At 43.7% G+C, this 24,861-nt stretch overlaps 1 protein-coding gene across 4 annotated transcripts in view; it reads left to right on the top strand.

Annotated features, from left to right (window-relative positions):
• LOC118369543 (heparan sulfate glucosamine 3-O-sulfotransferase 1-like) overlaps nt 1–24,371 on the top strand; it is a 31,808-nt gene extending 7,437 nt beyond the window's left edge. For 2 of the 4 annotated variants that reach the window (XM_035754013.2, XM_035754012.2), the window contains 2 exons: nt 22,892–22,962; nt 23,103–24,371. In XM_035754013.2, the coding sequence (XP_035609906.1) occupies nt 22,926–22,962; nt 23,103–23,986 (921 nt within the window). In that variant the 5' untranslated portion in view covers nt 22,892–22,925 and the 3' untranslated portion in view covers nt 23,987–24,371. Of the gene's footprint in view, nt 1–22,891 lie in introns of all 4 variants that reach the window. The other 2 variants (XM_035754015.2, XM_035754014.2) reach the window with 1 other exon arrangement.
• Nucleotides 24,372–24,861: the final 490 nt, after the last annotated feature.

Raw genomic sequence — 24,861 nt, forward strand, 5'->3', positions numbered from 1 at the left:
ATTTTGGAATAATGGGATAAAGGGATAGAGGGAGTGGGTGAGGGCGCTTGTAGATGGGGAAGAGGCTCTGACATCTAATTCAGAATGTATTTTATGGGTAATTTTTTTCATCAGGGATTCTGAGCTCTGCAGACACCATAATTTCCGTGTGTTATGAAGTAGATGTATCATTCCCCTTGTTGATGACTGGCAGCTAATTTATTCATTACCTTTTGTTCCCTCCCTATCTCCTCTGTCAGATGAGTAGGTACATGTCAAGCAGATCCCTCGTTATTGGGTATTGTGTAGCATACAGGCTTTTTTGTGTTGCAGCTGTGCCATGTCATTTCTGCCACATTAGGGGAGAGATCGAGTTTTGAGAGTGGGGGGGATTTGTTTGGATTTCAGCAGAGTTCAGGTCTTATGTGTGAATGTCATTTGTTAATGAAGTGTGTGTGTGTGTTACGGAGTAGACACCAGACATACTTTACCCTTGTGATGGATGCTGTAAGTTTGTTAATTTGTAAATATTTTTCTTCTTCTCGTGTATATAGAGTATGCCAATATTCTGACTCTCTTGGCCTAAAATAATTTACGGAAGTTATTTTGAATTTAAATAGGTTTAATTGACTGAGGCTCAGCACAGAGGCATTTCTAAAAATGTATTTTAGGATAAGGGCATTCATTTGTCTGGGCGCCTTGACAAGGTGATTTAGGAGGGACCCCGTTTAGGGGCCACTTTATGCCCATATTATGCATGTGTGAGGTGTAGTCATAGCAACAGTTAGGTGAAGATCAAGCTGTTGTCACTCATTTCTTAAATGAAATCGGAGGTAGCTTTGTAATTCAGCAGGGGCTTTTATCAAAAGTTTTAGGGGGTTTTGTTGGCCCTTAATAAAATCATTTTAAAAGAACAACAAATTATAGCAAAAGCTCAATGTCAACTCTACTGGTTCTCACATGGCACCAGGAGTGGCGTTTGACATTTTGTAATGAGCAAAAGATTTGAGTTGGACTGAAACGTGCTATTTATAAGCACTGAGGTTTATGTAGGTGAAAAGGTCAATCAAGTTCAGGGCAAGCCACATGCATGCTGTGCTCTTATGAATGGCTTGTACTTCACCGTTTGTGCCTTGCCATTGAACTCCATAGCGTGGTGTAGTATGGGTTAGTGACAGTGACAAGGTGCCGTTGGGATAGGGGCAGAAAGAAGCAGCACAATGATATCGCTGAAGCCAAAATGGGGCTGCATAAAGGCCTCGGATATAAACATGTATGGGTAATTCAACTTGTATGGAGATTGTTTGAGTAGTAGGCTGGGTACCAGAGGGGGTTAAAAGGGTCATGGGCACACAAGGTGGTCAGGGTGGGGTCCAAGGCAGTGGCATCTAAAGAGACACCTGTTGATAGCGGTGAGGTGCCAAGGTTATGAAAGGTATCCTGTGAAGTATCTCGGTGTGGCTTTAAAATGGTCTACCCTTTGCCAGAGTGACAGTCTAAAAAAAATCTTGACTTGGTGCTTTCCGTGGACCTGGACGATTCAAGTCCGTAGCTTTGGGTCTGTATGGACAGCGCCGTCTTAGCCTTGAGCTATGCCTTTTTCTCCCTACCACTTGTGCTATATTTGATCATTTCAGAAGTGTATACGGGATGTGGTCCAGTAGATGGTATACGAGAGGGAGGCGATACACACAACGTAGTAGTGGTAGGCAGAAGGATGTGATTGAATGCAAAGCCAAATCCACGGGGGACAGTCATTGCCCGGCAAATTAAACCATTACCTCCCCAGTCTGAGTTAAATATGAAGAAATGACTCATTTAATGTCCGATTTAGTCCTTAATACAGCCGCATAAGCAATGGCAGGCGTTAATTCTGCTCCCTGGTGAGATAAGGGCCGCAATATTGTCATGGGATGTATTGGACGTAGAGCTTTTATTAAAAGATGCCCAATGCGGGAGAGAAATAATTCTGTTGTGATTTCATTGAGAGGACTCTCCGTTCTGGAGATTCGTCTTCATTATCCGCCGGAGCGCCATTTTTACAGATAACACTGCTTCCTCATTTGCTCGCTGAGCCTCAATTTTCCCCGAACAATATTGCAGCTCTTTAGTGTGGCTCTTGCAAGAGACAAGTGGAGCTATTCTCAATGTGCACATAGGATTACAAAGGTTAATCATCAATTTAAAGCTAATCTTTGTTAAATACCAATAGAGCTTTGGCGCTTGCTTGTGATGCAGAATGGTTCATTTGGGTTTTATAGGAGATTCAAGGAAGGGGGTCACATCATCCCTTTTCCCCAGTTCCCACTAGGCTATTACTGTCTTTCCTATTATTTTAGACCTGTGGTACTATATCTGAACTTGTTTGAACATGGGGCTGTTATATGGGGTATATATGGCGACTTGACGATTTACTCACACACTGTAGGTGTAATAAAAACAAAATGTGGGAATCAAAGCCAATTAATCCCTCATAACATGTTTTTATTTGTTGGTCATGTTGTCTTCTACAGGCGATAATCAGGCTTTGAGCAGTCAAAGGGACAAACAGGAACTGTATGCGAGTCCCCTTGACTACTACATATTCACTGTGGAGTGGAGATAATTATGGAGTTTGGTAAATTATGCAATCGAGGCCACAATCGCTCTTCCTCAGTCTGGGAGAGTGAGTAATTAATTCCCCCCAAAAAAATTTCACCAATGATTATTCAGATGACTGGGAATAGGAGCGGCAGTCATTATCTTGAGTATTTTGGCACATGTCTGCTTGGCTAATTAAATTTAACTACTTCCTATTCAGAGGTCTGAAAGGTAACATTTTTATGGAGTTAGAAACAGAATGGCCTTGTGATGCTAACCTTTGAAAATTGCCTTTGAATATTGTCAAAGGTTAAGTATCATAGGATGTCAAGAGGGACGGCGTGGTGTGCACTGGCCAGAGGTAGAGGATGTTTTGTGCTAGGTGTTTTATATTCGGGATGTTGGAGTCTGCCTGTCTGGTCGAAGTATGGTGGTGACCATTGTCTGTGTAATCTAAGGCTTAGTAGATGTGTTTGTGTGCTCAAAATCGGAGGAATTGCGACGGGATTTCCTGTTGTCTTTTCATCTGTTTCCCTCTGTATGGTCACCATGACCAATAAGGCACATTCATGTCAAGAGTAACCTTGAACATGCGTTCTTTTTTAAATGTGTAATATTGGTAAGCCTTTCCTGCTCCATGGGTAGTGTTAGACGTACAGGAAATCCGAGCAGAGTAAATGAATGACTTTGGCAGTAATTCAACCGATAATGTAGACATGACTTGCACAGATAAAGCTTCAAGAAAATCAATGAACTGAACAAATCTATTCGAAATAGTCTAGGCAACCCGTGGCATTCAAGCGTTGCAGAAAAGCAAAAAAAGTTTTTTTTAAATTTTTTTTTACAGATATTGCTTTGAGGTTACAGGGCTCCTATCTCGCCATCGACGCCGGCAGACACAGCACAGTGCCAGACAAGGCCAACGAGAGATCCCGCAGATGCTGCCCTTTTCAATGGCTGTTTTTATCCCCCCTCCATATTATGCCTCTGATGTCGGGTCCACAAACTCCTCTAATTAAAGGATTCATCTTCAGTACGGGCTCTCTCGTCGAATGTATATCGCTGCAGAACGTGGGATGATAAAAGGCGTTATTGGGTGTGCAACCTCCACCGCCTCTTATCTCCCATAAACACTTCAGTTGGTTTACAGGGCCACGGAGGCGGCGGAACGATGCTCAATAAGCCATAGGCCCCGATGACTTATTCATAGGAAGCGCAGAACAAGAGGCCACGGATGAAAGTGACAGAGAAAGGTTAGGGCGATAAGTCGTTACAGTTATGATAAGGCGTGTCAAAAACAAAACAAAACAAAAAAAGACTTGTGACCTGATTTTTAAAAGTTTGACTTTAGAGATGATGACTTTCGGACTGCTCTGAAACAAAATGCTTATGGACGTGTGTATGTTTGGAAATCTCGTTCTTTGGGTTGGTCAAATAGCGTGCAGGGGAACGTGAGAGTTTTGGGGCTTGGATGACTGACATGGACTTGGTGGTTGTCCATGAGGCCAGAGCTCCAACGCTGATATTGTCAAAGAGAACACTCTCAAACAATTCCTGACTACACAGTCATAACCTCATTCTGTCAGACGGTAAAAAGCTACACAAACAGAATCACTAGCTATTTCCCTCTTGGGTATTAAATGTACTTTGAGTCAGAAATAATTACCATGTATTTTTTTCACACATTCACCCTTTTTTATTTTTATTTTTTACTTTTTTAACTGATAACATAGACACCCTCTAAGTGAAGTGCTAGATTGTTTTTCACACTCACAAAATCTCCCTTGAAAATGTCTGGCAGACAGCCGTAGAGATGGGAACTGGGGGTACAGCATCACCGGGGAAGGGCTTGATGGTAATAATCTAATGGTGGCGCCCAGCTTGCTAACACGACTTACCAGGTGAAGCTCGGATGCTGTTTGTGTCAGCCCAATCAGCTCTCTGTACCTCTGCTTCAGAGCTGGGACGCAGCGAAATGGAGCTAGAGATTATCATTATAGATAAACGTGTCCCCTGCAATCTATTCCGCTTAATTGTGGGGAATTACACGGATGCCGCTGGAAGTTTAGCACAGGGACCGGTTCGTTTGTGTCCAAAGGGATTCAAAGTGTGCTCAGACAGCAGCTGAACGAAACGCATACGTTATGCACAGACCGACAATCATGAGAAGTATGCCTATGCATTCAAAGCATGTTTGTGCTGATTCATGTTTGTTTGTTTTTTTTTCCTCCGCCATCTTGACCTACATCATCAGAGCCGTGTGTTTTTTTTATTTATTTATTTTTAGGTTACAATCGATAGGCAGCATGCATGCACATAGTGCAACAACATCTGGTTTATCTGAGAACTCAACACCGGGATCGTCTCATGTGAACATCGTTTGCAATGAGATCAAGGTCACTCACTTGTGTGCAAATGTGCTTCCAGGTTCTGTCAATACCGATCCATACCACTTATGATCTGCATATCTCAGTCTCAGCTAGAATGGTTTACAGATAGCACACACTGCAGTAAGATACCCAACACTGTGGGAAACTGGGAAATGCTTTGGATCCAATGGATTATTATGGAGAATGAGTTCCCAGCTGCATCGGCCGTCGAAGCGCTCCAGTGCTTGGCACTCAGCGTTGGATCACAGAAGGGCCAGCTCAAAAACCCAAGAAATGTCTTGTCTGCAGTGCCTGATAAGTACATATTTGTCGCGACGAAAATGCTGGCAGGGCCACACTGTGTGCGTCTTCCAATAGGACACTATTGTTTCCAGAACAGGGAACAGAGTCCAATATGTAGAGGAACATGACATGTACCAGCTGTAGATTTGTAGAAGATCAGAAGTGAACTCTGTCGGAAGTTACTGGTTTTACCCCTCTGTAGGATTTTGGTAGGCCTACATCTCTGGAGGGTACATGCAAGCTGTGTTGAGGAAGAAGCAACACCAGGACGTCCATAGAATTGGAGACTTCCGGGCCTGTATTCATTAAGCTTTTCATAGTAGGAGTAAAGATTTAGGATGAGTTTTTTTTTCTCCATTTAGTTCATAATGAATAAGGTTATATGGGACGGGGTGACTGGGCTCTTATCCACAAAGCATCTCACAGTAGGAATGCTTATCCAGGATCAGGTTCCCACCTGTCCATATAATCGTATACACTGTGTACACACGTTAGGAACACCTTCCTAATATTGAGTTGCACTCTTTTAGTTCCACCGGAACAGGGCTGCTGGCCCATGTTGACTCCGATGCGCCCCGTAGTTGTCACGTTGGCTGGATGTCCTTTGGGGTGGTTGGACCATTCTCGATACACACGAGAAACTGTTGAGCGTGAAGAAAAGGAGAAAAAAAAACGTACCGTTGTAGTTCTTGACACTCAAAGCCTGGGACCTGCTACCGTACCCTGTTCAAAGGCACTTACATTTGTTTTTTTTGTCTTGCTCATTCGCCCTCTGAATGGCGCACATACACGACCCGTGTCTCGAGGCGTACAATTCTTTCTTTAACCCGTCTGCCCCATTTGATGTGGATTCAACAGGTGACGTCCGATAAGGGACCATAGCTTTCAGCCGGAATTCACCTGCTCAGTCTGTCATGGAAAGAGCAGATTTGTACACTCGTTGTACATGATGATACAGAAGGCTTAACTGATCCTAGATCATGCACATACTCTCTTGCTCTGCGCAGACGGTGAACAGAGTGGGTTGGATGTGGTGGATAAACAAACGGACTGACGATAAACAAAAAAACGCATTCGCTAAAGTGATTATGTGAGTCTCCGATCGGTCTTACTCCTTTCTGCAGTCTTCCCGCTTGCTGTGAAAACTTTGTCAGCACTAAACAGGCCCTGCTATAGTTCCCTCGTTAAACTATTCATCAGATAGGCCTCATCAACGATGAAAAGTATCCCTGCAGTTTATCACAAGATGCCCTGCTTTTTATTTGATGAAGTAATTAATCCATAATGTATGTGTGTATTGCAGCTTGTGGGAGGCCTGGAGAGTCTGGAGAGAGAGCCAGGCTCAGCCTTCTAGAGAGTGAACAGGGAAAAGAGAGCGAGAGAAAGCAGAAGTGAATTTGTTTTAATTAAGTCGGGCGGGAGAGGGTGGTTGTCTCCGACTCGGCTTTTGTGTTCACTTTTAGAAGAACTCCGGACCGATGACTTTAAGAGGAACCCCGAAACGGAGATCGGACTCTTTGCAACGACTTAAAGATGCGCGATGAGCTAATGTGTTTGTGTTGGCATGCTTGTCACCGACGTTGTCTGTGTGCACATGCTTGCGTCTCTGTCTCACTTAGCTGTTTTGTCAGAACTGACAGATGGCATGAATCTCATCTGGCCACTCTGTGATCGGAGCCTTTCTCAGTGTCACTATCTGACCGACTGTGGACTGCTTCCCTGAGTGAGTCGGTGTACGTTTTGATTAGCGGTCGCCGTTCATTCAGGGGTGATGAGTAAGTCGGCCTGTTTTGTCTGCCAGAATGCCTCTTAGGGAGTCGACGTCAGTTGATGCCCGGAGTAAATCGTCAGACATTGACAAATGTCAAAGCAACTCCGGGTGTATGTGCAGTGCCTTCCGAATGTATTCACTCACACCCCTTGAATTTTTGTTGTTCCAGCCTGGATTTAAAATGGATTGAAATGGAGGTTGTCTCACTGGCCTACACACAATACCCTGTAATGTCAAAGTGGAATTTTGTTTTTAGAAATGTTTACAAAATTGTGTTAAAAAGGAAACGCTGAAATGTCTTCAGTCAATAAGTATTCAATCCCATTGTTATGGCAAGCCTAAATTAGTTCAGGAGTAAAAGTGTGCTTAAAGTTCCATAATAAGTTGCATGGACTGTGTGCAGTCTGTGCACAATTAGTGTTTCTGACATGATTTTTGAATGACTACCTCATCTCTGTACCCCACACATACAATTATCTGTAAGATCCCTCAGTCGCGAAATGAAATTCAACCACAAAGACCAGGGAGGTTTTTCAATTACTCGCAAAATCCAATACAACACATTACGGAGTACCGCTCTCCATATTTTCAAGTATAGTGGTGGCTGTATCATGTTATGGGTATGCTTGTAGTTGATAAGGACGGGGGAATTTTTCAGGTCAAAAAAAGAAACGGTATGGAGCTAAGCACAGGCAAAATCTGCTTTCCACCAGACACTGGGAGATGTCTGAATGTACCATTCAGCAGAACAATAAGCTAAAACACAAGGCCAAATCTATAGTACACTGGAGTTGCTTACCAAGAAGACTATGAATGTCCCTGAGTGGCTGAGTTAGTTATGACTTAAATCTGCTTGAAAATCTATGGCAATACTTGAAAATTGTTTTTAAGCAATGGTCAACAACCAATTTGACAAAATTGTATTAAACAATAATGGGTAAATGTTTCACAGTCCAGGTGTGGAAAGCTCTTAGACTTACCCAGAAAGACTCACATCTGTAATCATGGCCAAAGGTGAATTTATAATTTAGTCCCTCGGGGTTGAATACTTCTATGATCAAGATAATACAACAACAAAAAAATAATTTTAAAAAATATATATTTTTACAAATGTTAGAATTTGCCTTCCAATTTGACATTGGAGTATTTTGTGTAATGACAAATCCCACTTTGTAACACAGCAAAATGTGGAAAAGAGAATACATTATATGGTAAAGCAATGCATATATTCAAGCTGAAGAAGGGTAGAGCCATATCAGATAAATACATGGCTTTGGGTAGACCGGTCATCCATTTCTGTTTATCATATATCTCCACTGTTTCAGAGTGAGGGATGTTTATTGGCTGCCAGTCTGTGAAGGAAAAAGTACTCCAATTGTCATACTTGAGTAAAGGTGAAGATACCTTCTTTTTTTTCATAGAATATTACTCAAGTCAGTCACCCAGTAAAATACTACAAAAGTAAGTGTGAAAGTATTTGATTTTAAATATACTAAAGTATAACAAGTAAATGCAGTTGCTCAAATATACTTTATCAAAAGTAAAAGTATAAATCATTTAAAATTCCTTTCATTAAGCAAACCAGATGGCACACTTTGAGATTTTTAAATGTACAGATAGCCAGGGGCACACTCCAACACTAAGACATAATTTACAAACAAAGCATTTTTGTTTAGTGAGTCTGCCAGATCAGAGGCAGTAGAGATGAACAGGGATGTTCTCTCAATAAGTTTGTGAATTGGACATTTTTCCTGTCCTGCTAAGCATTCAAAATGTAACGAGCACTTTTGGGTGTCAAGGAAAATGTATGGAATAAAAAGTACATTATTTTCTTTAGGAATGTGAAATATACATACACCCCCCAAAAAAAAACTTCAGTAGAAAATACTTTCAAGTACTACTTAAGTACTTTACACCACTGCTGACAGGGTATCTAGTCATTTCACAAATACACAAAATGTCAGTACTTGCTAGTGGCAAACTCATTAGAAATACTTGCATGTATTAAAGTGTTGTAGGCTATCCCCATTTGCCTTCTGGCATTTGGATGTATCGTGGTCCACAGGGAGCACTCTGATTACAGGCGCGCACATGCATGTACACACGCACACAAACACACACGGAGCTCCAGCCATAAATGCTGCTAGCTACAGATGGCGGTGGGCAGACGGGTGTCTAAATGGTAGATGCTGCTCTCGTCAGTCGAGCCGACTGCAGTTAAATGAACGAAAGAGCGGCACTCCGCCATAGACTTAACCAGAGAGAACACCAGATTAGAGTTAAAACACCACAATTAGTGTCTGCGCCGAGGGCATGTGTGTCTGTACCAGTTAATGGTAGTTTACCGGCAGCACACAATGAATGACTCCGCTGACATGTGGGTGCGGATTAGGTCGTCGCCTTACTCATGCGCTACAGAAATAGCCTAATAGCTGGCGCTCCTCGCTTTTCTCCCAGCTCGTGCTGCCAACAGCTCCCCAATTTCAGCCAAAACAAAGATTTTCTTCCTTCGCCCTGCCTGTTGTCATTCAAAAATTAGCATATGGAGTGGAGATGTGGGAAGGCTGTCGTAAGTGGTGCCTTTTTATAAATAGAATGAAAAGATTTATATTTCTGTGTGTGTGGTACCATCTTCATCGAGAGAAGGACATCTTGGGATGCTGGTTGTTTTGAAGACTGGGATCAAGTTTTGTTGTTGAAGTGCTTGTGGGTTTGAGTTGAAGCAAAGCTTGCATCAATTATTGGGTTACTCTGAATTACTCCTAGTCTGGAAAGCCAGGTTTCACACAATATTGAGTGACAAGTTCATTGTCAAGATGGTGCCGACAATGTTCCTAGCTCCCAGGGAACTTTGCAGTCATTGTTTATTTTTGTGTTCTTTTTTTTACATTATTTGATCAGAAAGTTTCTAGTATAATTTAATATGACTGACAAGCACTTCTGGACATCAGATCGAAGATTAGTCACCACTTTACGGAGCTGGATCCTTTGTCTGCACTACAGCAGTTTTTAGTTAACTGACTTGCCTAGTTAAATAAAAGGTTAAGAACCAATTCTGATTTACAATGACTGCCTAACCCGGATGACGCTGGGCCAATTCTGCACCACCTTGTGTGACTCTCAATCACGGCCGGTTGTGATGCAGCCTGGAGTCGAACCAGGGTCTGTAGTGAAGCCTCTAGCACTGAGAGCAGTGCCTTAGACCGTTATGCCACTCGGGAGCCCCAGTTCCATTCATCACGGAAGCCTTTTTTCCCAAAATGATACCGCCAAAGAAGAGGAAGGTGAGCGGGAGTTCTTGTCCGATTTTTAAGGAAAAGGGCAAACCACCCTTCGCTTTCTAGTATACTACTTGCTAATGTACAGTCTCTAGACAATAAAACTTTGCGAGCTCAGAGCGTGGATCTCCTACCAGAGTGATACGAGAGACTGTGACTTACTCTGCCTTACCGAGACTTTGTTGACAGTGGAGGTGCTTGATCAAGCTAAAAAGGAGAAGAGTGTGTTTCATGATAAACAACCCATGGTGTGATTGTAGGAATGTACCAACCCTCAAGAGTTTCTGTTCCCCTGACCTGGAATACCACACACAAGCTGACACTATGCTGGCACTCAAGGAATTACACTGGACTTTGAACAAATCAGAAACCGAATATCCTGAGGCCACATTCATTGTAGCCAGGTACTAGTGGTTAGAGCGTTGGACTAGTAACCGGAAGGTTGTGAGTTCAAACCCCCGAGCTGACAAGGTACAAATCTGTTGTTCTGCCCCTGAACAGGCAGTTAACTCACTGTTCCCAGGCCGTCATTGAAAATAAGAATGTGTTCTTAACTGACTTGCCTGGTTAAATAAAGGTAAAATGTAAAAAAGAAAATGTAAGAAATTATCCTGGAATTTCACAAACATATTCTACTATGTCTCAGACACAATATGCATGTGGCAGGGACTTCAGACAATCGTGGACACAGACGCCTCACTCCCAGACAAGCGGAACACATTTTTTTTCTTTGTCCCCCCCCCCCTCTTCGAGGAAAACGACACCGAGCCGCCGACAGGGGCCCCACTGCTGACGAGTACTGTGGGCTCCCGATCTCTGTAGCCGACTTGAGTAGTACCTTCAAGCGTGTGAACCCTCGCAAGGCTGCCGGCCCGGAAAGGCATCCCAAGCCATGTTCTCTGAGCATGCGTAGACCAGCTGGCTGGAGTGTTTACGGACATTCTCAACCTCTCCCTTTCCCATTCTGTCGTCCCTGCTTACTTCAAGATGGCCACCATTGTTCCTGTACCTAAGCAAGCCTACTGAACTAAATGACAATCGCCCTGTAGCACTCTGTCATCATGAAGTGCTTTGAAAGGCTAGTCAAGGAACATACCCGACGCACTCTACTGCACACCGCCCTATTACACATGGACAATAGGAACATCTATATGAGAAACGCTGTTAATCGACTGCAGCTCAGCTTTTAACGCCATAGTGACCTCCAAGCTCATCACTAATTTCAGGGCCTAGTGATATTAACAGGCCATCAGACTGTTGGACAGCCATCACCAGTCGTCTACCAGGTGATGCACACTCGCTCATACAAAACACGCACGCAAGCTATCATACGCACACGCCGCCAACACTGTTGTCACATGTTACAGAGACATTGATACCACTGGACACTGTATTTAAGTTCATGTTTTGTCACATGCACAAGTACGGTTAAATGCCTTGTTTGCTAACTGAAACCCCAACAATTCAATAATGAATAACAATGTATTACTGGAAAAATATGAAATGCACAAAGTAGGTAAGTAAGCATACTACATACAGGAAATACTTTAATTTCAATACCATATGTTCATGTGCAGGGATAATGGAGAGATGGAGGTAGATTTACGTTGGAGTGACAGTGAGTGAGTGAGTGTGTGTGTGTGTAGGGTATACATGGGAGTGCAAATGTTGAAATAAAAGGTCAATAAAGTTGCAAGGTGACATCGGTCCGTGTAGCTATTTAAAGACTGTATCCCCTCGACATAGCTCATTCTAATACTGCTGTACATATTGGTTGTACTATATCTTGTGCAAATTTCCCCCGTGTACATATGTATAGATTGCATTTTGATTGCTGCTACAGTGCTATTTGGATTGTTAATTGGATTCCGTCCCGCCGTTGTTGATTTCTGGTGTCTTTTGTGTTTATTTCACAATTGAATTATTTGTGTACTTGTTTGACATCTTACTGCATTGTCAGAAGCTAGTGACATAAGCATTTCGCTGCAGCCGCTGTAACACTTGATGAGCTGTGTATGCGATTAACACACTTTGATTTGGCAAATCGTTTTGCTGCCAAGTGGGTAGAATTGGCCAAATGTTTACTTGCTGGCCACCAGGGGGCGCTGTAGGTACGGTATACATGAGTCTAAAGCCAATTTGATGAGCGAGCAAGTCTCCGACCAACCCCTCCCGCCCTTGCAAAGAGTGTCTATACAAGGAATGTTGCAAGAACCTGGGCTATTGAATAGCTTGTGTACTGTACTCTTTCTCTGGCGCTTAATGATAAATAAAAAAACGTAGTCTTTTTCATACATTAATGTGTCCTTAACATTTTCTCCGTAGATTTCTGTGTAAATGTTTTTCTTTCTGTATTCTGAAACATTCATCATTAGTGGCATACGTCAGTGTAGCAATATCTAGTAAACCACAACAACCGAGGAGTTCAGGGTTATATTTATTAGTAACCAAACGGGGGAAGAATAAAAAGGAAGGACAACCTGGACATAAATATAATTTCAGTTTCCTGTTGCGCAAACAAAAGTTTTGCTTCAAGGTCTTAATAAACACGACCCAGTCTTTCTTTCGGGTCTGTTTGCAATAAATTCTTATTTTCAATGACTCCCTAGGAACAGTGAGCAGAACGACAGATTTTTACCTTGTCAGCTCGGGGTTTTGATCTTACAACCTTTCGGTTACTAGTCCATTGCTCTAGCTCATACTGTTGCTTAGGGCTTATTCAGACTGGTGGGAGTTGAGAAGAGTCTGTAGACTCTACTTTTTCATTGACATTGTCTTACCTTTGGCCATGGCTTGGCAACTCTACATTCTGGCTGAGCAGCAATATTTCAGTAAATATCACAGTAGTCAGTAAGCATGTTTTTAACTAACTGTTAATCAACTATGTGAGCAACTTCTCATCTAAACCAAAGTACCCTTTTGGGGCGGCAGGTAGCCTAGTGGTTAGAGTGTTTGGCCAGTAACCGAAAGGTTGGCAGATCGAATCGCCAAGCTGACATGGTAAAAATCTGTTGTTTTGCCCCTGAACAAGGCAGTTAACCCACTGTTCCTAGGCCATCATTGAAAATAAGAATTTGTTCTTAACGGACTTGCCTAGATAAATTTTTAAAATCACTCCTGAATATTGCAACAATTCCCCAGCATGTGCAGAAAATTAGAAGTTTTATTTTCTCATCCGTAAAACTCTAAATTAAGACAATAATAGCACTGTAAATTACAAACGTTCCGGGTTCGATTCACATGGACAACTTTAGCATTTTAGATACATATTAACTTTGCAACTACTTACTAAATTTTAACTAGCATGTTAGCTAACCCTTTAACTACTAGCATGCTACCTTGTTTAAAAAAAAGTAAGCTTTATTTAATTATGCAAGTCAGTTAAGAACAAATTGTTATTTACAATGACGTCCTACCCTGGCCAAACCCGGACCACGCTGGGCCAATTGTGCGCCTCCCTATGGGACTCCCAATCACAGCCGGATGTGATACAGCCTAGAAACGAACCAGGGACTGTAGTGACTACTCTTGCACTGTGATGCAGTGCCTTAGACTGCTGCGCCACTCGGGAGCCCGCCACGACCTTACCCTAACCGTCACCCTAACCGTAACACCTAGCCTAGCTAACTTTAGCTGCCTAGCGAACCTAGTGTGTTGGTGTGCGTGTATATAATAGAGAGAAGATATTTATTGTTCTTTCCTAGTATGTCAAGGAACATTAACAAAGTGAGCCTCCAACCTCCCTTCCATCCAAAATGTCTCCACCCAGGAACCCCCCTCCCCATACCATCCCTTCCACGTGGGCCTGAAAGCAAAGAAGGTATCAAAAACAAAATAGACATTCTAATTGTTTAGACATGTCTATAGACCAACTGTAAACCAGCCTAGGGTCAAGGACTGCAGGTCTTTCGCGATGAAGGCATCGTGTGTGTGTTTTTGAAGTTGTAATCAGGCATCTAAGAGGGATAAAAAGAGAGGGTGTTTGAAATGGAGAAAGCTGACAATTAGTCTTTCTGCTTGTACTGTAGATGAATGGGCACTGGGTTTAAGGTCTTGTAACATCTCGCTATGCAGACGACAGAATGAACGAGATGGGGGGGGGGGTGTAAGAAAGATGGAAGGATGGCTCCATGCCCTGACCTCACTGTGTGTGTGAGCTGCAGTTGGTTTTGATCATTCCATCTCCTCCGCAAGAAGAGCGGTGGTGCGTTTTTGATTGGGCTTGAGTCCCACCTCCCAACATAATCTATCACCACACTCCGCTGGCGTCCGGTCCGCTTGGCTATTCCTCACCATGGTAACAGGCCCCTGGAGCCTGGCCGAGGGCCATCCGGCACAGTACGGCTCAGTGGCCCACAGAAAGGGCCAGTGCGACTACAGTGTAGTCTAGCACAGTTCAGTTAGTGATATGCAGTTTGCGAATGATTTTAGTTTTTTATGAACAACTCTCTATACAGACTAGTGTCATGATTTGTTTTTCTGAATGGCTCATTCATTTGAGTCTTTAGTTTTAGTTTGACCTGCTGGCCTCAATGAATTCTACAGCAGGGTTTTTAATATGCGCCCCTCTGGTGACTCTGGAGACGTGCTCCGACAAACAACGGTTGTGTATGCGCACAGGCAAAATAGATGAGGCTGCAGGCAGCATAGAGAATGAAAAAAAACATGTTTAGAGCTGATAATTGATCACATGGTGCAATTAATATAACATGATGATGGACATTTTGTAGAGCCAAAACATACACGGCCTCTGCTCAACAAACTCAAACTCAAGAACTAATTGTTTGGGGTGCTCCAGTTCACAAATAATGTTGCACAAATAATGTAATCATCCTCACGGCAATCAAGTAATTAATTCCGCCTAGTCGTTCACAATGTAGTCCAGTTTGCGGCCACAACTACACCTTGTTTAAAATGTACTAAAAAATCATCTTATTTGTATCCCTAGCTATCAATAAATGTACGTTGTTTAAAGCACACTTTTACAAGTCTCAGTCACAAACGACAGCTCCAATAAGCCCCTTATGGTGAACGGCATGTGATCGAGAGAATCATGTTTCTTTGTAGTTTTCAGTTCACCGGTAGAGGGTCCTGCATACGCTGGGCGTTACCGACTCAAATGAACAAAATTAGTCTATTTATTTTTTTGACTGAACGAGTCTTCTCATCACTAAGTACTGTGTGTGTGTGTGTGTGTGTGTGTGTGTGTGTGTGTGTGTGTGTGCGTGCGTGTCACAGGCGGCTGGTGGCACCTTAACTGGGGCGAACGGGTTCATAGTAATGGCTGGAACAGAATGAATAGAATGGTATCAAACACATGGATTACATTCACGCAATACCAGCCGATATTCTGAGCTGTGTGTGTGTGTGTGTGAAAAAGAGGGCATCTCTACATATCAATAGTAAATCGGCGCAACTGAACCAGGCACAAAAATGATACTGTTTTGATTGCACAAAGGGTTTGGTAATCAAGCTCCATAGAATCAATAATTGTTCTGGATGAACAGACCTCTGAGGTGTCATTAAGAAAACTAACTCTGCAGTACAATACCTGCTGCTCACCACATGTTACTGAACGGGGAACCCACTGAATATGAATGAGGGTTTGTTCTGGCTCCTGCCTTAGATATAGCTGGCTGGCTGGTTTGAGTAATTAGTGGGAGCTGGGTTCCCGTGGAGCAGAAAACCTGTTGTTTCTCCCGCTGTGCCTGCTAGGATGATGAATAGTAGGGTAGAACCATGAGCTACGCTGGCTCAGGCTCTCAGTGGTAATGCTATGAGATAAGCCACAGTGTCTGCAGCCTCTGACAAACTGTAAAATGAGATCACAGGTCAGTGAATTGTGCCGTATGTGTGTGATAGTTGGGTCATTTGTCATAGGTAGGCATAGCTAAACGATTGCAGATGTAAAACATGAAGATGTTTATAGCACATTCTTTTTCAGGGCGAGTACACTAACTTGCCTTAAGAGTTAGTACCTTCGGAAAGTATTCAGACCCCTTGACTTTTTCCACATTTTGTCACGTTACAGCTTTGAATTAAATTGTAATCTACACACAATACCCCATAATGACAAGGCAAAACATTTTTTTATTTTTTATTAGTTAATTTATCGTAATTAACAGTGAGGTCCTGGGCAGGTTTTCATCAAGGATCTCTCTGTGCTTTGCTCCATTAATCTTTGCCTCGATCCTGACTAGTTTCCTAGTTTCCTAGTCCCTGCCACTGAAAAACATCCCCACAGCATGATGCTTCACTGTAGGGATGTTGTCAGGTTTCCTCCAGACGTGACGATTGGCATTCAGTCCAAAGAGTTCAGTCTTGGTTTCATCAGACCAGAGAATCTTGTTTCTCATGTTCTGAGTATTTTTAGGTGCCTTTTTGGCAAATTCCAAGCAGGCTGTTGTGCCTTTTACTAAGGAGTTGCTTCCGTCTGGCCATTCTACCATAAAGGCCCAACCAGCTGCAGCGCTGGTTGGCCTTCTGGAAGGTTATCCTGTCTCCACAGAGGACCTCTAGAGCTGTCATTGACCATCGGGTTCTTGGTCACCTCCTTGACCAAGGCCCTTCTCCCCTGATTGGTCAGCTTGACTTGGCGGCCAGCTCTAGGAAGAGTCTTAGTGGGTCCAAACTTCTTCCTTTTAAGAATGATGGATGCCACTGTGTTCTTGGGGACCTTCAATGCTGCAGACATTTTTTTTGGTACCCTTCCCCAGTTTTGTGCCTCGACACAATCCTCTCAGAGCTCAATGGACAATCCTTTCAACCTCATTGCTTGGTTTTTTTCTCTGACATGCACTGTCAACTGTGGGACCTTTATATAGACAGGTGTGCCTTTCCAAATCATGTCCAATCAATTGAATTTAAATCAGGTGGACTCTAATCAAATTGTAGAAACCTCTCAAAGATGATCAATGGAAACAGGATGCACCTGACCTCAATTTCCAGTCTCATACCAAAGGGTCTGAATACTTATGTAAATAAGGTATTTTTCTTTTTAATGTGCAAAAGTTTTTAAAACCCTGTTTTTTCTTTGTCATTATGGTGTATTGTGTATAGATTGCTGAGGAAATTGTGTTATTTAATCCCTTTTAGAATAACGCTGTAACGTAACAATGTGGAAAAAGTCTAGGGGTCTGAGAACTTTCAGAAGGCACTGTATATTTTATCGTAGTTGTTTTACTCAGCCAACTACAACGTGACCTCTTACCTACTTTGGGACTATAAATCAATGCCAGTGTCTTGTCTGTAACCTGCCAGTACTCCCTTTCTCTCTCCCTCAGTATTCAGTCCAATAGTTTTAGTTAAATGCTCTCCCAGATACTGAGATCGTGTGCCGGGCAGCTGTGTGACGGAAAAAAGCCATGAAGATATGCATCACGTCTTGAATAAAGCATTGCGGCCCAGCGGGATGTGAAACAATGGCTCATTCCAGGTGACGGTGTGCTGAGAGGGAGCGAGGGGAATTTGATAAGACAGGAAGCGTGCCTGGCTGTTAGCATTGGACTTGGCAGCTCTCCACTATTGAAACACTGACAGGCAAGCTCGCCTGTCACAGCGCATAAGTGGCTCCCTGCACAGACGTTTACAGTAGAGCACCTTTTCCTCTACCCACAGTGCTGCAGGGCAGGTCCAGCCCCCAGGGCTGCATTCCCTAAACCCAGTCCCCATACCTAGCCCCTGCCCCAGCGGCCATACCTACTCCGAGTCCCAAACATATCGAGCCACGGCTCTATACATTGCCCAAGCACTTAGCTACCTAGCCACAGCCCTATACATTGCCCATGCGCTTAGCTACCTAGTCACAGCCCTATACATTGCCCAGGCGCTTAGCTACCTAGCCACAGCCCTATACATTGCCCAAGCCCTATACATTGCCCAAGCGCTTAGCTACCTAGCCACAGCCCTATACATTGCCCAAGCGCTTAGCTACCTAGCCACAGCCCTATACATTGCCCAAGCCCTTAGCTACCAAGCCACAGCCCTATACATTGCCCAAGCGCTTAGCTACCTAGCCACAGCCCTATACATTGCCCAAGCCCTATACATTGCCCAAGCGCTTAGCTACCTAGCCACAGCCCTATACATTGCCCAAGCGCTTAGCTACCTAGCCACAGCCCTATACATTGCCCAAGCGCTTAGCTACCTAGCCACAGCCCTATACATTGCCCAAGCGCTTAGCTACCTAGCCACAGCCCTATACATTGCCCAAGCGCTTAGCTACCTAGCCACAGCCCTATACATTGCCCAAGCCCTTAGCTACCTAGCCACAGCCCTATACATTGCCCAAGCGCTTAGCTACCTAGCCACAGCCCTATACATTGCCCAAGCGCTTAGCTACCTAGCCACAGCCCTATACATTGCCCAAGCCCTTAGCTACCTAGCCACAGCCCTATACATTGCCCAAGCCCTTAGCTACCTAGCCACAGCCCTATACATTGCCCAAGCCCTTAGCTACCTAGCCACAGCCCTAAACATTGCCCAAGCCCTTAGCTACCTAGCCACAGCCCTATACATTGCCCAAGCCCTTAGCTACCTAGAGAGCTTAATCCAGAGTGAGCTGTGGCTGTTCTTTAACAATCACTTTCTGCTTATTCATTCATGGCCATGCTATTGGTTGATTTTAATATTGGGCAACAGCAAAGTGGGTGGAGTAAAGTCATATTCTGTCAACAACCCTGCTGAAGAAGAAAAACAACTGCATAGACCAGCATATATTTGAAACTGGTCCACTATGGTCTAGCTGGTTATACTAGTTGACCAGCATGGTTTAGATGGTTAGGCTGGCTGACTAGCTGGTCAAGCTAGTGATGCTGGTGACCAGCGTATGCTGGTGACCATGCAGGTCTAGCTGGTCTGACCAGCATGGTCTAGCAGGTCAAGGTGGTCTGACCAGCATGATGCTTCAGCTGGTGACGCTGGTGACGACCTTATGCAGGTGATGTTGGTGACCAAGCTGGTCTATGCTAGTCCAGCATGGTCAAGCTGGTCTGCAAAACCATGCCCAAGTAGCCTAGCGGTAAAAAGCGTGGAGCCAGTAACCAAAGGTCACTGGTTCGAATCCCTTTTTTTTTTTTTTATTTCACCTTTATTTAACCAGGTAGGCTAGTTGAGAACAAGTTCTCATTTGCAACTGCGACCTGGCCAAGATAAAGCATAGCAGTGTGAACAGACAACACAGAGTTACACATGGAGTAAACAATTAACTAGTCAATAACACAGTAGAAAAAATGGGCAATCTATATACAATGTGTGCAAAAGGCATGAGGAGGTAGGCGAATAATACAATTTTGCAGATTAACACTGGAGTGATAAATGATCAGATGGGCATGTACAGGTAGAGATATTGGTGATATTGGTGTGCAAAAGAGCAGAAAAGTAAATAAATAAAAAACAGTATAAAAACAGTATGGGAATGAGGCAGGTGAAGAAGGGTGAGCTATTTACCTATAGACTATGTACAGCTGCAGCGATCGGTTAGCTGCTCGGATAGCTGATGTTTGAAGTTGGTGAGGGAGATAAAAGTCTCCAACTTCAGCGATTTTTGCAATTCGTTCCAGTCACAGGCAGCAGAGTACTGGAACGAAAGGCGGCCAAATGAGGTGTTGGCTTTAGGGATGATCAGTGAGATACACCTGCTGGAGCGCGTGCTACGGATGGGTGTTGCCATCGTGACCAGTGAACTGAGATAAGGCGGAGCTTTACCTAGCATGGACTTGTAAATGACCTGGAGCCAGTGGGTCTGGCGACGAATATGTAGTGAGGGCCAGCCGACTAGAGCATACAAGTCGCAGTGGTGGGTGGTATAAGGTGCTTTAGTGACAAAACGGATGGCACTGTGATAGACTGCATCCAGTTTGCTGAGTAGAGTGTTGGAAGCCATTTTGTAGATGACATCGCCGAAGTCGAGGATCGGTAGGATAGTCAGTTTTACTAGGGTAAGCTTGGCAGCGTGAGTGAAGGAGGCTTTGTTGCGGAATAGAAAGCCGACTCTGGATTTGATTTTTGATTGGAGATGTTTGATGTGAGTCTGGAAGGAGAGTTTGCAGTCTAGCCAGACACCTAGGTACTTATAGATGTCCACATATTCAAGGTTGGAACCATCCAGGGTGGTGATGCTAGTCGGGCATGCGGGTGCAGGCAGCGATCGGTTGAAAAGCATGCATTTGGTTTTACTCGCGTTTAAGAGCAGTTGGAGGCCACGGAAGGAGTGCTGTATGGCATTGAAGCTCGTTTGGAGGTTTGATAGCACAGTGTCCAATGACGGGCCGAAAGTATAGTGAAAAATCTACTTGTACCTTTTGAGCAAGTCATTTAACCCTAATTTGTCCTGTAAGTCGCTGTGGATAAGAGCGTCCTACTAAATGTCTTAAATGTAAATCATTATCATATTTACCAGCATGGTCTATTGCCGTTAGCTTTTTAGAATAGTTTGTTTCAATATATTTTTAGCAGTGGTGTAAAGTACTTTAAGTAAAAAAATACTTTAAAGTACTACTTAAGTCATTTTTTTGGGGGGGGTATCTGTACTTTACTATTTATATTTTTGAGAACTTTAACTTTTACTCCACTACATTCCTAATGAAAATAATGTGCTTTTTTACTTCTTACAATTTCCCCTGACACCCAAAAGTACTCGTTACATTTCGAATGCTTAGCAGGACAGGAAAATTGTCTAATTCACTCACTTATCAAGAGAACATCCCTGGTCATCCCTGCTACCTCTGATCTGGCAGACTCACTAAACACAAATGCTTCGTTTGTAAGTGATGTCTGAGTGTTGACCCTGGCTGTCCGTAAATTAAAAAACACAGAAACACGTGTCTTCTGGTTTGCTTAATATAAGACATTTTAAAATGATTTATACTTTTACGTACATTTTAAAACCAAATACTTTTACTCAAGTAGTATTTTACTGGGTGACTTTTACTTGAGTCTTTCTTTTAAGGTGTCTTACTTGTACTCAAGTATGACAATTTGGTACTTTTCCACCTTTTCTTTTGCGTATACATTGAATTAATTCAATCTTATGCTACACAAACATGATTAACATATAGATTTTTCTAAACTAATCCAATCTGTTAGTTGGACTTATTGCAACCATTGCTGAAATGGTTGTTCCTGTTTTAGATGGTTTAGGTATTTATAAATCTTTCTAAGCCTGGCTGTCATTCTGAATGCAGATTGTGGGTGAATACACGTTCCGATTCTTGGATATCCCCACTTTGACTGGATCCCAATAGGAATAAAACATAACTTTGCAAGCTGAATTGATGCTAGTTTTGCTGGTGACCAGCATGACTGGTATGCTTGTGATCAGCTTAGTTACCAGTGTCCAAAACACAGCGACAGCTGGTCACCAATGTCCTTATCTCGGTTAATTAACACAGAACGAAAGTATAATTTAAGTTCTGGGTCCATACGTGTTGAGAAGAACTAGAATGAGGATCTGAACCAGAAGGAAGAGCTCCGTCCTCTCTCTTTGTTGGTTATGGACAAATGTTTATGGGACAAATGTTCCCTCCCGTTCCGATATTCGAAAGATGCTAACACCTATGAAAGTGTGATTAAAAAAAATAATAATAATAATAATAATTTTTTATTTATTTTTGTCCAAATAACCAGTGGCGTAAAAAAAAACGAACACCGGAACTAATACTACTGGATCTCACGCATCACGTATCGTGACTGATCTATGGTACCATTTATGTTTACGTAGTCTTTCCACGAGAGACTACCAGTGTCCATAACATGGTGGCGGCTGGTCACCAGCACGACCAGCCTATGCTGGGGGTTTTTTTTTCCAGCAGCGAAGCCTATTTTCAGCCGGATAATGATTCTGGGAGTTTATTTAGAGAGCCTTACCATGACCTTTTGCTGGTATTTAATGTTTATGCAACAGAGCAGTTATTTTGACTTGCATGGAGGAATCGACCTCTCCCGTAGTTTGTTTCCCTGATGAAAGCATTTGGGAAGACATAAGGTCAGGAGGACTCATGTTACGGCTGTTCAGACTCTATCCAGTATTTTTCAATCCTAGTCCTCCTGTCCTAGTTCTCTTGGTCTTGTTTTTGATCTTGCTTCACATGTATAGAAAACCAGAAGGTACAGTATCCAGAACTTAAAAGCTTCTCTTATTTCTACAGTCACACTTTGTCCTTTACACTTACCCCTGCTGTCTTCATTGAAATGTTCCCGGTTGAAGGTTAAGTGTATTGATTTGAGTGAGGATTATGACTCCCGGTAAAACAACATTTAAGTAGTGTGGCCTATGTTTTGGCCCAGAGCCAGACACTTGCATAGTTCATCCCACAAATGTGGCTGAGAGATCTAAATATTTTTCAGCCAGTGAAATTACACCATATGATTAAAACAAGTGACTCCTGATACGGAAAGGAGAGAGACGAGGGGGAGATGGAAGGAAAACATTTGAAACCGAGTGAGATGAATAATAATAACGAAAAGAGAGGAAACACTTGAGACAGACTTGTATTCTATTAATTACTGGAAAGCTTTGCCAGGTTAGAGAAATTGCCTTTGGGCTATGCTAGCTTTTCATGATAATCAAATGGGAAGACCTAAGTACATTTTTCTTCCTTCTGTCTCTGCAGATGTGCTCTGGACTGGCTGTGATTTCTCCTCCTCATGCTCGATGGCAGACGAAGACAGCCGCTCTGTTCATGTGAGCTTTGATCACAAAGAGATGGCTCTGATCCACAGCTAAACCTGATCCACTGCTCTCCTGTCTCTCTGACCATCCCCTCTCCTCTATTTTTCTCTTCTCGTCAACCTCCCTCACCATGGCCTGCTTGTTGGTGTCAGTGTTCCTCCTGGTTCTCCAGACTTATGCTGCCCCATCGGAGTTTGTTCAGAGTCTGGATCTGGGCCCTGGACTCACTGCCAATGTCACTCTGTCTCCACCCCCGGGGACTAGCAAACATGCCCCCCACAGCATCATCATTGGGGTGCGCAAGGGGGGGACACGCGCCCTGCTGGAGATGCTAGATATCCACCCTGAGGTCGCTGCCGCCGCCACAGAGGTGCACTTCTTCGACTGGGACGAGAACTACGCCAAGGGCTTTGACTGGTACCGTGAGCTGATGCCCTATTCCTACCCGCACCAGATCACAGTGGAGAAGACGCCAGGCTATTTCACCTCTTCCCTGGCGCCAGAGCGCATCCGTGCCATGAACTCCTCCATCAAGCTGCTGCTGATCCTGCGGGACCCAACTGAACGCGTCGTCTCAGACTACACCCAGGTCTACTTCAACCGCCTGGAGAACCACAAGCCAGTGCAGGCCATTGAGAATCTGCTGGTGCGCAGCGGAGCTCTCAACACCCGCTACAAGGCCATCCAGCGTAGCTTCTACGACGTGCATATGAGGAACTGGCTGCGCCACTTCCCTTTGGAGCAGATCCACATCGTTGATGGGGACACTTTGATCCGGGACCCCCTTCCCGAGCTGCAGAAAGTAGAGCGTTTCCTCAACCTGCCCCCCAGGATAATGTCGTCCAACTTCTACTTCAACCAGACCAAGGGGTTCTTCTGCATCCGGAGTGAGGGGCGAGAACGCTGCCTGCACGAGTCCAAAGGGCGTCCCCACCCGGCCGTCAACAGTACCGTGCTGCAACAGCTACGCTCCTACCTCCGGGAGCACAATCGTAACTTCTACCGCCTGGTGAAGCGCTCCTTTGACTGGCAGTAAGGCAGGGCACCCCTCTTCCTATGTGGACTAGTTTCTCCTGGCCCACAGAAGACTTAGGAACCATTGCCCTGTTTAAGGACTGACTGACCTGTATTAAAGGGGCAAAAGCACTTTACGAACTCTTGACACCCAAACACTCCTGTCAATCGCCTTTTACTCTGCTCTGGTGTCAGCAGCGCAGTTCCACATTTACAAAATAAAGCAAGAACTTAAAATATAAGCTAACGTGGAAAAATCGGCAATCTTGATAAGTCATTCTCTGTACTGTACCGAACAAAAGTGACGCAGATTGTGGCAAAACAATTTTGTGAACCTGATGGATTTTTTTCTGCTTTGTTTGATATTCTTGTACTTGATAATAAATTGTTCTGCTTTAAAAAATGTACATGTGGAACGGGATCCGTTTCTCCTTTTGGTTCTTTGTGCTGCCCTCCAGATCCTAACCGGAGTTGTTTAGGGAGCATGCTACGGTAGACTGAGGCATTAGGATAAGCCTTTGTTTCACTGCAGCGGAAGTAGGACATTAATGCAAGGGAAATGGTTGCCCTAGAGCGCCACTTTAGCATTACAGAAATCACTAATGGTTTGGACATTGAAGGTAGTGCCTGCAGCAAAAGGGGCCGAATCACGAGAGTCAGCAAGCTGAAGTCTGAGCTCTTCCTGTATTTTAGCACTGTTAAGTGTTCAACAGTTTGATCAGGCTGTAGAGGCAGCCAGTAAATCATATGTATTGTAGACGTTCTCACTGGAGTTCAACATAAACATAAGAGGAGCCATTACTATTTTCATCAGGATTATTATCCTTGTTGATTTAGGCTTTAAAGTGCAGGCGAAGCCAGGGAGACCCACTGATGATTATGTGATCTCCCTTCTGT

The sequence above is a fragment of the Oncorhynchus keta genome, chromosome 36, assembly GCF_023373465.1.
Source record: "Oncorhynchus keta strain PuntledgeMale-10-30-2019 chromosome 36, Oket_V2, whole genome shotgun sequence".
NCBI classification, from domain to species: domain Eukaryota; kingdom Metazoa; phylum Chordata; class Actinopteri; order Salmoniformes; family Salmonidae; genus Oncorhynchus; species Oncorhynchus keta.